This window comes from Oncorhynchus mykiss, chromosome 10 (assembly GCF_013265735.2).
Source record: "Oncorhynchus mykiss isolate Arlee chromosome 10, USDA_OmykA_1.1, whole genome shotgun sequence".
Lineage (NCBI taxonomy): Eukaryota > Metazoa > Chordata > Actinopteri > Salmoniformes > Salmonidae > Oncorhynchus > Oncorhynchus mykiss.
Genome location: NC_048574.1, coordinates 61,648,807 through 61,663,850, shown reverse-complemented (window position 1 = coordinate 61,663,850; position 15,044 = coordinate 61,648,807). Strand labels below are relative to the sequence as shown.

Here is a 15,044-nt window from a genome sequence, read left to right as displayed (position 1 = left end):
GCACCCTACCTCTAGTCCCTACCTGTACCCTACCTCTAGGTCCTACTTTACCCTACCTCTAGGCCCAACCTGCAGCCTACCTCTATCCCCTACCTCTATCCCCTACCTGTACCCTACCTCTATCCCCTACCTGCACCCTACATCTAGGCCCAACCTGCACCCTACCTCTAGGCCCTACCTGTACCCTACCTCTAGGTCCTACCTGTACCCTACCTCTAGGCCCAACCTGCACCCTACCTCCATCCCCTACCTGTACCCTACCTCTATCCCCTACCTGCACCCTACCTCTAGGCACTACCTACACCACACACAAACTATGGCCTCAGATTTTTGGATTCCTTATGTTAAAACCTCTTAGAACTAACCCTCCCGGATCCGGGAGAATTGTCATAAACTGACACGAATTAGCATAATGCAACGGACAAAAAATATTACTAGAAAATATTCATATTCATGAAATCACAAGTGAAATATTGTGAAACACAGCTTAGCCTTTTGTTAATCACCCTGTCATCTCAGATTTTGAAATGATGCTTTACAGCCAAAGCAAGACAAGCATTTGTGTAAGTTTATCGATAGCCTAGCATAGCATTATGTCCAGCTTAGCAGTAGGCAACTTGGTCACAAATCAGAAAAGAAATCAAATTAAATTGTTTACCTTTGATGAGCTTCGGATGTTTTCACTCACGAGACTCCCAGTTAGACAGCAAATCTTTATTTTTGTCCCATAAAGATTATTTTTATAGCCGAAATTCACATTTGGTTGAGGAATCCACTTCGGTCATGACAACGCCGAAAAATATTCCAAATTAGATCCATAATATTGACAGAAACATGGCAAATGTTTTTAATAATCAATCCTCAAGGTGTTTTTCAAATATCTATTCAATAATATATCAACCGGGACAGTTGGCTTCCCAGTAGGAGCGAGAGGCACAATGGCCGCCTTTGTCTATTACGCACAAATCACTCTGAGAGCCACCAGCTGACCACTGACGCAATGTTGTCGTTCACGCTAATTTTTCAAAATTAAAGCCTGAAACTATGTCTTGTGACACTAGACACATTAGGGAAGCCATAGAAAAAGGAATCTGGTTGATATCCCATTCACTGCTCAATAGGGACGCATAGGAACGCAGAGCTTTCTAAATAAGAGTCCCTTCCTGATTGGATTTTTCTCAGGCTTTCGCCTGCAATATCAGTTCTGTTATACTCACAGACACTATTTTTACAGTTTTGGAAACTTTAGATCTTGTCCTGACAAAATAGCCCGTTTACTTTGGGAACGTTATTTTTCCAAAAATGAAAATAGTGCCCCCTAGGTTCAAGAGGTTAATGTGGGAAATTGGCATTGATAGACAGCCTAAGGAGCCATGTATAGTTGTTGTATAGCCTCTGTCTCCCCTGCTTGCTCAATCTTTGTTTATATCTGGGTTGTTGTAAGCACTTTGTGGGTAATGTATTTGTTAAAAGTCCTGTGAACATCACTTAATACTTCAAATGGACACCAAATATTGATACTGAGGTATGTGTGGATTATGACATCAGGTCTGATGTGCTGGTCAATGAAAATGGGAGTTTTTTTTTATTGTGTGTGTGTGTGTGTGTGTGGTCTGACAGGGGGCCTCTGTGTTCTGCATCATCACCAAACTCATCACCACAGAGAACTAGGTGCAGGGATACTGTCCCGAAGTGAGACCCCTCTCACTTACTCTCCCATTGGCCCTCTGTGCCCCCCCCCACATGCTCTTTCTCTTTCTGTCTGCCTGGCTCTGTCTGTCTGTCTCTCTCTCTCTGCCTCGATGTCTGTCTGTCTGTTCGTCCGTCCATCTGTCTGTCTGCCTCTGTGTGTTACTCTAACTCTGTACTATGTGTGATACACAGAGTGAGATGAAATACAAGTGTACGCACGACAACAACTGCACTAAGTTCCTCAACAAGCCTGGGGGAAATGGTGAGGTTTCTCTTTTTCTGATCAACTTTTTATCTTCCTTTTCTTATTGTATGTTCTTAAGAAGACAGATGTTACAGAATTTGCCAAACCGTTTCTCCCAGAATAATGGTTTGATCTTTGTCATTTATTGTCCCTTTCCGTCCTCCCCTTTTCTGTGTCTTATATCCTCTCTCCTTCTTCCTCTCTCTCTTCCCTCCCTCTCTTCCTCAGGTCTTCCGACGGGCAGGTGTGTACGTTTCAACGACACCCTTAATACCTGTGAGATCAGAGGCTGGTGCCAGGCGGAGATCGACTACATCAAGACGTGGGTAACCGTGTGTGTGTTGATGAAGGAACATGATTCTCTTTCTGACCTTCCCTCAGGCATCCTATGATGGAGGTGGAGAACTTCACCATCTTCATCAAGAACAGCATTCGTTTCCCCCTCTTCAACTTCACCAAGTGAGGATGATGATGATAATGATGTTGTTGATATCGATGATGATGATAATAATTATTATAATAATGTTGTTGATGATGAAGATAATGATGTTGCTGATGATAATGATGTTGATGATGATGGCGATGATGATGATGGCAATAATGATGTTGATGATGATAATGATGGTGATGATAATTATAATGCTAATAATGATGTTGATGGTGATAATAATTTTTGGGATGATGTTGACAATGATGATGTTGATAATGATTTTGATGATAATGATGTTGTTGATGAAGATGCTGATGATGAAGATGATGACATTGGTGATGACGACAATAGCGATAATTTAACTCTAACTGGTCTCCTCTCTCTCATGTTTGTGTGTGTGTGTGTGTGGTTGGTTGGTTGGTTGTATGTGTGGTTGGTTGTATGTGTGGTTGGTTGTGTGTGGTTGGTTGTGTTTGCGTGTATTTACTTCTGTAAAGTACTTGACTTGTTTGTTACAGGCAGGGAAGTTTAACATGATCCCGACTCTGATCAACATGGTAGCTGCCTTTACATCAGTTGGAGTGGTGAGCCCTTCTTTTCAGTTGCTACTTTCTATCCACAAAGTATCCACATCGTCTCTAGGCTAGTTTTAAATTAAAACATATCTGTTCCACCTTCAGTCTCTTAACTTTATAATAATATTATCCACACAATCTCTGTAGACTAGTTCGAAAATGTCTTTGTGTCATATGTGTCTCTGTCTCCCCAACTGAAGTAATTTCTGTGGAAAATAGTTATGCTCTTCTTTTCTTTTCTCCTCTCTTCTCCCCTCATTTCTTAAATTCTATTCTATTCTACAACCTTGTTTTCTTTCTCTGCCTTGGATTGGTCGCAGAGCACCGTGCTTTGTGACATCATACTCTTGAACTTCCTGAAGGGAGCAGAGCAATACAAGGCCAAGAAGTTTGAGGAGGTAAAGTTTGAGGTGTGACACCAACACTGCTTACTGTGATATAGATATTTATCTTAATAATCAGTGTCAGCCTTTGCAGGCCTGAGGCCGCATCTCAGAGTAGGAGTGCTGATCTAGGATCAGTTCACCCCTGTCCCATGATCTTATTCATTGTGATCTAAAAGGCAAAACTGATTCTAAATCAGTAAGCCTACTCTGAGAAGTTGATACATACGGCCCAGAGGAATAGTTGAAACTAAGGGTCAAATCCTAACTTCCACCTAAATCATGCTTTGATATCAACTAGAGACTAACTGAAAATTTGACTTAAGTGGAAAATAGGAGTCGCTTGACTGTGATGTGCTCCTGATGTTTTTCAAGTGTATAAAATTCAATAAAGTTATTTTCTCTCTCCCCCCCAATCTACCATTACTCCATTAGGTATCAGACACCCAGATCGAGAACTCCTTATCCAGCAATGGGCTGTATCGGAGTAGGTAGTTCATTGGAGTAGTGAAGCAGTCAAACGACTCAGGGGCCTTTTCCATTGGGCAATACGGCTAACGGACAGCCAATGGAATGGAGTGTTTGAGGGGGAAAGGGGTGGGTGGTGGCATTTTGGGAAGTTTGGCTGCAAATGTAGGTTTAGGTTGATATTGCCCATAGACCCTAATCTTGGAGCAGTTTAACATTTTCCCCACTAAAGGTTATGGTTAGGATTGGGGAAAGGGAAGCTGATCCTAGATCTGTATCTAGGGGAGACTTCACCCCGGATAGAGAATGCATGTATATATAGCATTGTAGTATTCCTTATATTTCACATGAACCTGTAATTTACCTGTAATATTTTCATAGTGGAGGTTGTATGTGCAATCGTTAACTCTGCATGGACTATTGTATTTGAACTCCTACCTCTACAAAGTATTAAAGTCTACCCACTACTTAAATAAAAGTATGTGACTTAAATTTTGATTCTGGTTTGATTCTGCCAGAAACTCAAATCCTGCTAGGAACAGACAAACAAAAACTCTAGTTGTTTACTTGCTTAACACTCTTTATTTATATATATTTTTTAATGCATTTTTCAGTTTGCTAAAAGCAGGCACATCTCTATGTGGTTTGGTTTCACCGTGGGAGATCTGTGGGTTGGGGTCATTGGGGAAAGGAGCAGGAGGAGTCCAAAATGACACCCTATCCTTTATAGTGCACTACTTTGACCAGGGGGCCCGTGGGGCTCTGGTCAAAAGTGGTGCACTCTATAGGGAACAGGGTGTCATTTCGGTCACAACCCAAGAGAGAGGAGCAGGGGACTGGGTTGGTGTTACACAGACAGACACACAGTCTATACCAACACACCACTGGAGAAAGCATGCCCAATACATTGCTGCTTCATACTAAGTATGTGAGCGTGGATATTTGTCCTCAAACTCTGTTCTTGAAGGAGCACACGTAGCTCTTCTTGGTGAAACACGTGTGGTCGTTCCATTTCCCAATTTCTTGAGAATAGAGAACAAATATACAGAGAGAACAGAGAGACAAACAGAAGTTAAAATGTGAGTTCAAAATACCATCTCTTCCCACCACCTTCCAAGAAATGTTTCATTCACATTTTTGTCATTTTAGCTGTTAGCCAGTGCATTCAACTAAGGTAGGTGAAAACAAACACATATCATAGCCATTGCAAGTAAAAACCATCCATCCATCCCATCACTCCCCCCTCCATCTCTTACCGCTCCAGTTCATCTCCACACAGTCCTCGCGGCTCCCCCAGCGGGAGATGGGCTCCCCAGGGGTCCATGCTTCAAAGTTCCAGCTGGAGCCGTCAGTCCACACAAACTTACCAGACTGAGAGAAGGAGGTAGAGAGAAATGTGGATAGAAGAAGAGAGAGGGGAGTGATATAAATGTGGATAGAAGAAGAGAGAGGGGAGTGATATAAATGTGGATAGAAGAAGAGAGAGGGGAGTGATATAAATGTGGATAGAAGAAGAGAGAGGGGAGTGATATAAATGTGGATAGAAGAAGAGAGAGGGGAGTGATATAAATGTGGATAGAAGAAGAGAGAGGGGAGTGATATAAATGTGGATAGAAGAAGAGAGAGGGGAGTGATATAAATGTGGATAGAAGAAGAGAGAGGGGAGTGATATAAATGTGGATAGAAGAAGAGAGAGGGGAGTGATATAAATGTGGATAGAAGAAGAGAGAGGGGAGTGATATAAATGTGGATAGAGGTAGAAAGCGGGGAGTGATATAAATGTGGATAGAAGAAGAGAGAGGGAGTGATATAAATGTGGATAGAAGAAGAGAGAGGGGAGTGATATAAATGTGGATAGAAGAAGAGAGAGGGGAGTGATATAAATGTGGATAGAAGAAGAGAGAGGGGAGTGATATAAATGTGGATAGAAGAAGAGAGAGGGGAGTGATATAAATGTGGATAGAAGAAGAGAGAGGGGAGTGATATAAATGTGGATAGAAGAAGAGAGAGGGGAGTGATATAAATGTGGATAGAAGAAGAGAGAGGGGAGTGATATAAATGTGGATAGAAGAAGAGAGAGGGGAGTGATATAAATGTGGATAGAGGTAGAAAGCGGGGAGTGATATAAATGTGGATAGAAGAAGAGAGAGGGAGTGATATAAATGTGGATAGAAGAAGAGAGAGGGGAGTGATATAAATGTGGATAGAAGAAGAGAGAGGGAGTGATATAAATGTGGATAGAAGAAGAGAGAGGGGAGTGATATAAATGTGGATAGAAGAAGAGAGAGGGGAGTGATATAAATGTGGATAGAAGAAGAGAGAGGGGAGTGATATAAATGTGGATAGAAGAAGAGAGAGGGGAGTGATATAAATGTGGATAGAAGAAGAGAGAGGGGAGTGATATAAATGTGGATAGAAGAAGAGAGAGGGGAGTGATATAAATGTGGATAGAAGAAGAGAGAGGGGAGTGATATAAATGTGGATAGAAGAAGAGAGAGGGGAGTGATATAAATGTGGATAGAGGTAGAAAGCGGGGAGTGATATAAATGTGGATAGAAGAAGAGAGAGGGGAGTGATATAAATGTGGATAGAAGAAAAGAGAGGGGAGTGATATAAATGTGGATAGAGGTAGAAAGCGGGGAGTGATAGAAAGACCGGAGGTGATAAAAACAAATGTACGGTGCATTTGGAAAGTATTCTGACTCCTTCACTTTTTCCATTTTTTGTTATGTTACAGCCTTATTCTAAAATGGATTAAATAAAACATTTTCCTCATCAATCTACACACATAATGACAAAGCGAAAACAGTTTTTTGTAAATTTTTGCAAATGTATTAAAAATAAAAAACAGAAAAACCTTATGTACTGTACATAAATAATCAGACCCTTTGCTAAGAGACTCGAAATTTGAGCTCTGGTGCATCCTGCTTACATTGATCATCCTTGATACGTTTCTACAATTTGATTGGACTCCACCTGTGGTAAAATCAATTGATTGGACATGATTTGGAAAGGCACACACCTATCTATATAAGTTCCCACTTGAGGTCAAAGGAATTGTCCATAGAGCTCTGAGACAGGATTGTGTCGAGGCACAGATCTGGTGAAGGGTACCAAAAAGTGTCTGCAACATTGAAGGTCCTCAAGAACACAGTGGCCTCCAACATTCTTAAATGGAAGAAGTTTGGAACCACCAAGTCTCTTCCTAGAGCTGTCCGTCCGGCCAACCTGAGCAATCGGGGGAGAAGGGCCTTGGTCAGGGAGGTGACCAAGAACCCGATGGTCACTCTGACAGAGCTCCAGAGTTCCTCTGTGGAGATGGGAGAACCTTGCAGAAGGACAACCATCTCTGCAGCACCTTTATGGTAGAGTGACCAGACAGAAGCCACGCCTCAGTAAAAGGCACATGACAGCCCGCTTGGAGTTTGCCAAAAGGCACCTAAAGGACTCCCAGAACATGAGAAACAAGATTATCTGGTCTGATGAAACCAAGATTGAACTCTTTGACCTGAATGCAATGCTGGAGGAAACCAGGCACCACTCATCACCTGGCCAATACCATCCTTACGGTGAAGCATGGTGGTGGCAGCATCATGCTGTGGGGATGTTTTTCAGCAGCAGGGACTGGGGGACTAGTCAGGATCGAGGGAAATATGAACGGAGCAAACTACAGAAAGATCCTTGATGAAAACCAGTCTCTGAATGTCCTTGAGTGGCCCAGCCAGAGCCCGGACTTGAACCCGATCGAACATCTTTGGAGAGACCTGAAAATAGCTGTGCAGCGACGCTCCCCATCCAACCTGACAGAGCCTGAGAGGATCTCCAGAGAAGAATGGGAGAAACTCTCCAAATACAGGTGTGCCAAGCTTGTAGCATCATACCCAAGAAGACTTGAGGCTGTAATCGCTGCCATAGGTGCTTCAAGAAAGTGCTGAGTAAAAGGTTTGAATACTTATGTAAAGGTGATATTTCCATTTTTTGAAAAAATGTCTAAAAACAGTTTTTTCATTATGGGGTAGTGTGTAGATTGATGAGGGGAAAAAACAATTGAATCTACTTTTGAATATGGCTGTAACGTAACAAAATGTGTAAAAAGTCAAGTGGTCTGAATACTGTAAATGTAGATATTACGACAATCATATGTTCAATGTTAAATGTTGTGCTGCAAAGCTTCTCTCTTTCCCCTTCGACCGAACATGTCACTCTTTCCTCCCACATGACTTTGCCGCCCTCCACCCACTATCCATCACTCTTCCTCTCCTACCTGGAAGAGTTCGAAGCCTCCCAGCCAGATGCGAGGGTTTTTGGCGTTGTTCTTCATCACCACGCAAAGCAGGTTGTCGTTGGCTTGACAGTTATGCACCGACACCAGGTGGCCACCGGGGGCAGCAGACCTGCACTGTGTCTGAGAGTGATGAGAGAGAAGAAGAGAAATAGGTGGTGGGAAGAGAAAGAGTGAATTAGTGAGAGAGAAAGAGAGAGTAGGAGGAAGGAGAGAGAGAGAGAGAGAGTAAGCAGGTGCGGACGTAGTGATTTGGAGCCCACAAGAATGGAATGGTCTACCGTATCAAAAGCTTTGGCCAAGTCAATAAAAATCGCAGTACAACATTGCTTAGAATCAAGGGCAATGGGGACATCATTGAGGACCTTTAAGGTTGCAGTGACACACCAATAACCTGAGCGGAAGCCAGATACCAGAGAGAATCCTACAAACATCAAGAAAGGCAGTCAGTTGATTATTTACAAAGTTTTTTCAACACTTTTGATAAAGTGGACAAAATAGAAATAGGCCTATAACAGTTAGGATCAGCTTGATCTACCCCTTTAAATAAAGGATGCACTGTGGCTGCCTCCCAAGCAATGGGAACCTCCCCAGAGAGGAGAGACAGGTTAAAAAGGTCAGATGTTGATGATCAAAATATGTTGATGCATGTCGATTTTGTGTATAGACTGACAAATCAGAATTAAGTTTTTCCTCCAGGTTCTGAAATTTTGCAGACTAGCATATGGAACAACTCTGCAAAATGTGTCCTTCCCAGTGTGAGAACATAACACATAGCACCAGCGGGCATGTGGGGGGAGGGTTATTGAAATGTAACATCCAATCAAAATCTTGCCGCTGCGAGCCAGCGGACCATTCAAACCGTTTTTGCAATGCAAAATTCTCCAGACCTCCAACAGGGTTGGTCAAGTTACTTTCTAAATGTAGTCAGTTACAGTCTCCACTTTTATTTCTGCCAACCGACCTACTCATGAATGTGGTAAAATTCTGTCAACAGCTTAGCATGAAATGTAGCCATAATGCTGAGGCGGCATTGGCACGCACTATGCTCTTAAATTCTTGATGGCTGGTGGGCCGCGCACGTTACTACCACTGATAGAACAATGAGACAGATATTTCACTGGATGTATAAAAATGAAGCATCCGTTTGGCGTTTCCACTCACGACCAAATATGGTCGTGAGAGGAAGCCCACTGGCGATGGAACAAGATGGATTTTGGCCTACATTCTGCACATCTCATCGATGAAACATTTAATCTCAATACAGTTTCCTGTTCCTGAAACTGGAATATGTTATGAACAGAGTGGACTAGGTTTTGTAGACTTTAGACTTTGGGAAAGGGAAAGCGTTCTCCTGGCAACCGCCAAACCCAGATTTGTCCATCGGACTGCCAGATGGTGAAGTGTATTCACACTCCAGAGAACGCGTTTGGACATGGTGATCTTAGGCTTGTGTGCTGCTTCTCGGCCATGGAAGCCCATTTCATGAAGCTCCCGACGAACAGTTCCTGTGCTGACGTTGCTTCCAGAGCCAGTTTGGAACTAGGTAGTGAGTGTTTCAACCGAGGACAGATAGTTTTTACGTGCTACGCACTTGGCGGCTCTGTTCTGTGAGCTTGTGTGGCCTACCACTTCGCGGCTGAACCGTTGTTGCTCCTAGATGTTTCCACATCACATTAACAGCACTTACAGTTGACTGAGGCAGCTCTAGCAGGGCAGAAATTGGATTAACTGACTTCCTATGACTGTGCCATGTTGAAAGTCGCTGAGCTCTTCCATAATACAATTCTACTGCCAATGTGTCTCTGTGGAGATTACATAGCTGTGTGCCTGATTTAATACACCTGTCAGCAAATGGGTGTGGCTTTTGTATATATACACAAATTTCCATTTTTTTGCTGCCAATACGGGCTTGGGCCCCAGGGCATCAGACCCTGTAAGCCCCTGCATTAATCAGGCCCTGGATCCACACTATGCAGCATTTGCATGAGTGCATTTTTCACTGGCTGTCCACTGGTCGCAAAAACATTGATTGATAGGCAGCTAAAACTTCTTCAATTCAACCATTATTGGGTTATAATACACGTACACAGTGTCTTCAGAAGGTATTCATACCCCATTACTTATTCTACATTTTGTTGTGTTACAGCCTGACTTCAAAATGAATTAAATATACAGTTGAAGTCGGAAGTTTACATACACCTTAGCCAAATACATTTCAACTCAGTTCTTCACAATTCCTGACAGGGATGAGGTATTTGTTCAAAGATCATTTTAAACACTATTATTGCACAGAGGATGGACTCTAATTATGTGACTTGTGAAGCAAACGTTCACTCCTGAACTTATTTAGGCTTGCCATAACAAAGGGCTTGTATACTTATTGACTCAATACATTTCAGCTGTTCATTTTGTATTAATTTGAAACATTAATGAGGCCAGTGGCCTCAAAAAAGATTCAGGCTGTAACACAACAAAATATGGAAAAAGTGAAGGGGTGTGAATACTTTCTGAAGACACTGTATTTGTGAACATCCACAACAATCACAATCTGTAAGGCTAAATGAGAGATCAGCAGTGTGATTCACAACAATGTGCTATTTAGATATCAATAATAAGTGATACCCGTCTCACTGCTGTCTTTCTTACCTCCAAGCATTTATTCAAGTTGGATCATCTTTGGATGCCGACAGCAGTCACACCATTGGACGACATAGCTTGGACAGTAGCCTATAAAAGCTTATTCCTGCTCTTTTCCCGCAATCCATCAAACACATTTGGTGTGTCATCACAGGGGTCTCTGACTTGTGGTCAGACTCGCTCAGGCGGAACAAACATACACTTTTTTCAATGCTGATTTGAATGTCAATTTATTTTCTCACAAATATCCTTTCTGAATTTAAAAAGTAATCCTAGAAGTAATCATCTAGTTTTTCAAAAGTATCTGTAATCTGATTACAATGTTTTAGCTGGTAACGTAACAGATTACAGTTACTGTTTTTGTAATTTGTTACTCCACAACCCTGGATGTTGTGACAGCGACGTGATTTGGACATATGACAAGGCGAGATTACTACTAAGTGAACACATGGAATTGTTTTAAGATGGTTATACCAAGGATCATTTCGATATTTGATCTAGAATATTAGGACACCTGTAAGTATAATTTTTGGGGTGTTGTTATAATTTAATGAAACATTGCATTTGGCCTTACTGCTATTAGCCCATAGAAATGCATTGAATAACACATTCATACATGGTAAAACATATAGTCAACATTAAATTAAAAGGAAGATCTGAGAGATATAGGACTCAGAAAGCTCAGGAAAAAATGCTAATCTTTTTTACCATGTTACCGTTTACCGAGTCCCGTGACACTTGTGGGGGGACGAACAGTAGAGCAACCCAAACACCTTTGTGTTCATGACTGTTTTATGTTTCCATAGAGGGGTCATATACATTTTCTAGGCCAAACCGTTTGGACGCTGAAGACGTTTTTGAGAGAAGACAGATTTTCGAGATGTCTCCTGTAGCTTTACCTCAGCCACCTTCCACCGCCGGTGTAGAAGGACAATGTCAGCGGATGAGGTGGATTGAGACAAAGGCAATGCAAAAACACAGAAATCTCTCGTTTAGACACATTTTGATGGGGATTTTTTTGTATTTCCTTTTTTATTTATTATGCCTCAAACAAAGCATGGGGGGGGCCTCAGCGGAAAAATATTTATATTTATTTATTTGAATTATGCCCATGTCATGAGGCTTCTTGATTTTTATTTTATTTATTTTATTTAACCTTTATTTAACTAGGCAAGTCAGCTAAGAACAAATTCTTATTTACAATCATGGCCTACAAATGATGTGAGGCCTGAGGCAATTGCCTCTTCTGCCTAATGGTAAGTCCGCCAGTGGGAGTAAGATGAATACATTAGAAGACACCTCTAATTAAGACATTGGATTTAACCTTCACTTCACTGTATTGCCATTGTATTGGAATGGACAGGCTGACTGACTCCAGGTAGAGCAGTAACATGCTTTGATCATGTTATTATGTCGTTCTCCTGTTACATAGAATGTTGTTTACCTCCGCTTCGGTGAAGTTGAGGGCAGCCTTGAAGTACTTGATGCAGTAGGAGCCCAGCCTGTACCAGTCTTCATAATTCTTCAGGTCACAGGCTTTGGGCATGTCACACTCTGCGGTCTCCTCCTGGAGATACACTGGAGCTTCATCCCCACCTAGGGGACAATGATGGAATAACTACTCTCCTGGGGCCTTATATACTTAGAAAACAGCCACAAACGGAACATTCCTATGACACTCACAGGCCGCTAACAGAACTCTCCCATTCCATAATTCACTAAACTGATCAATGCGCACACCATATAGCCCAGGGGCCTAAGAAATGCCTACCTAAGACCTCTTATTTAACCAGGCAAATCAGTTAAGAACAAATTCTCATTTACAATGACAGCCTAGGAACAGTGTGGTTAACTGCCTTGTTCAGGGGCAGATCAACAGATTTTCACCTTGTTAGCTCAGGCATGCGTTCTAGCAACCTTTCAGTTACTGGCCCAACTCTCTAACCACTAGGCTGCTGCTACCTGCTGCCTCAATATTGTCATTGTACTATTATTGTTTAGTATATATTGTATATTTTAACATTGTATTATATTAAAAGTATTGTGTTAGTTTAGGCTTTTACTATTTGATCATAATCTATCATTGTAAATGGGTGTGCAATTCAGTCTATGACTGCTAATAACCAATAACATCTACTGCAACAAAAAATACTGTAAGTTACTACATTTGTGTAAAGAATGCATCTAATTTTCATTTGGACATGAAAGAGGAAAGCACATTTTCAGGTTTAAAACAGATTATTTTTTAGAACGTGTGGTCGATAATCATCATGAAAAATTTAAATAAAACTTTCAGCACTATCATCAAAATCAGGGGTGCAACTTTCACTGGGGACGGGGGGGACGGGCACGGGGGGGGGGGGACTGCATTTTTGTGTCCCCCCCCCCCACAGTTTTTTAATTGGAATGTGATACAAAATGAGGCAACGGTTTGCTTTAGGACCATACGGACGCCTCCGAGCTGTTTGGAGTGTTTATCTGACTGGATTTAAAACAATATAATAATAAAAAATTAAAAGTAATGTCTCCTTACTTCTAAAATCTAAATTGTGCCCCTGATCAAAACACATACTGTAATCAATGCAACTCTCTTACCGGTACTTCTGTGGAATGTCAAAGCCATTTTTGTCCCAAGTAGTGACATCATCACAATCAGGCTGACAAACTTCATCTTGGCTTCCTCTGATTCTGCGTTTCCTTAAAACAAACAACTCAATCAGTAACAGTTTCCTTTAAATAAATGCATTTATAAATAAATCAATTGTATTAACCTTTATTTCACCAGGTAAATTATCTGAGATCATAGTCTATAGCAATATGCTATGAATGACATTAAAACAAATCTCTTGTTCTCAAATTGACTGTGGCTGGCGATTTACAAGTACCGAGCCCTGACGGATTGTTAATTTGAGTGGCTCCACGCGCTAACCGATTGTAAAGTGCCACAGCCTCTGGAACAATCAGCAGTCCCATTTGACAAATAAAGATTTGCTTGCCCCGGTCAATTTGGCAACAAAAGTCCGTTGTTTGTTGCCCAATAAGAAGGATGCACTATTAGAATGCAATTTTGTGTGCCCCAATAAATAAATATTGTGAAACACTATCATTCCACTATTACCATAGATGTATTAAAGAAATTTTCTGAAATTACAATGCAACAATGATATGTATAGCTCCTTTAAAAAAAACGAATGCAAAGCAAAAAAAAAGGAACATTTGCACAATGTAATCTGAAATACAACCTTACCAGAGTGTGGACTAGGTTGCTTCTCCCTCTCTCTCTCTCCCGCTCTCTCTCTCTCTCTCTCTCATTTGGTATTCCCTTCTTTTAATAGCAAATGTAATCTCACCTCCTCCCTGTAATTCTCACCCCGTCCTTACAGATACAGATGCCCACCCCTCTACTCCTGCATCCCAAATGGCACCCTATTCCTGTGGGTTCTGGTCCAAAGTAGAGCCCTATATAGGGACTACGGTGCCATTTGAGACGCAGACTTCCTGTTAACACTCTGTTGTTGTGTGGTGGCACCAGCAAGGTTCAAGTTTCATGTTTTATTGTCACATGCACAAGTACAGTGAAATGCTTACTTTCTAGCACAATGAACTACAGTTAAATTAACGCTGTCTCAGAGGCTGGCTACTGAAAAGTGTTGAAAACTCCCCAACACCTCATAGTAGTCAGATCTCTAACTTCTTACGACCCTCTATCATTTTACCATACAACACCATATACTTGTACTTAAATTAATCAATTTATTCAGATCTTACAGAATCTCATTCATAGTTAGAGGAAATTGTATTTGTGATTAAAAGTGTTGGTAAGAAACTCAATTTAGAAAGATAAATATATGATTATTTCATTACTGTGTGCAGCTGCAGTGTTATTGCTTACACACCTAAAACTGTAAACACCAAAGATGTTGGGGCTAGGACCGAGTGGTAGGGTGGAGGTTGGGCCTAGAGGTAGGGTGCAGATAGGGCCTAGATGTTTATTTTTTTATTTTCCCTTTATTTAACTAGGCAAGTCAGTTAAGAACAAATTCTTATTTTCAATGACGGCCTAGGAACAGTGGGTTAACTGCCTGTTCAAGGGCAGAACGACAGATTTGTACCTTGTCAGCTCGGGGGTTTGAACTTCCAACCTTCCGGTTACTAGTCCAACGCTCTAACCACTAGGCTTCCCTGCCGCCCCTAGGGGATAGATGTAGGGTGCAGATAGGGCCTAGAGGTAGGGGCTAGAGGTAGGGTGCAGGGAGGGGCTAGAGGTAGGGTGCAGGTAGGGCCTACAGGTAGGGTGCAGGTAGGGGCTAGAGGTAGGGTGCAGGTAGGG

At 41.7% G+C, this 15,044-nt stretch overlaps 2 protein-coding genes and 1 long non-coding RNA gene across 4 annotated transcripts; 2 read left to right on the top strand and 1 right to left on the bottom strand.

The window, feature by feature from the left end:
* The first annotated feature begins 1,281 nt into the window (after positions 1-1,281).
* Positions 1,282-2,399, top strand: LOC110533176 (P2X purinoceptor 3-like). Its single transcript, XM_021617258.2, has 3 exons — positions 1,282-1,954; positions 2,165-2,258; positions 2,318-2,399. The coding sequence occupies exons 1-3, from the start codon at positions 1,870-1,872 to the stop codon at positions 2,397-2,399; spliced, it is 261 nt and encodes an 86-aa protein (XP_021472933.1). The 5' UTR covers positions 1,282-1,869.
* A 293-nt stretch (positions 2,400-2,692) lies between these two features.
* Positions 2,693-4,416, top strand: LOC110534942. Its single transcript, XR_002475193.2, has 3 exons — positions 2,693-2,950; positions 3,262-3,339; positions 3,760-4,416. It is a non-coding gene; the product is annotated as an uncharacterized LOC110534942 (long non-coding RNA).
* On the bottom strand, positions 4,358-14,118 carry si:dkey-9i23.4 (C-type lectin domain-containing protein). Of its 2 annotated transcripts, none has more exons than XM_021619293.2 (6): positions 13,962-14,118; positions 13,310-13,402; positions 12,159-12,310; positions 8,057-8,197; positions 5,049-5,163; positions 4,358-4,814 (listed from the first exon to the last, which is right to left on the bottom strand). In XM_021619293.2, the coding sequence occupies exons 2-6, from the start codon at positions 13,383-13,385 to the stop codon at positions 4,741-4,743; spliced, it is 558 nt and encodes a 185-aa protein (XP_021474968.1). In that variant the 5' UTR covers positions 13,386-13,402; positions 13,962-14,118; the 3' UTR covers positions 4,358-4,740. The 2 variants fall into 2 exon arrangements, with proteins under 2 accessions (XP_021474968.1, XP_021474967.1); XM_021619292.2 differs by having other exon boundaries at positions 13,310-13,411; positions 13,962-14,112.
* Between the last annotated feature and the right edge of the window lie 926 nt (positions 14,119-15,044).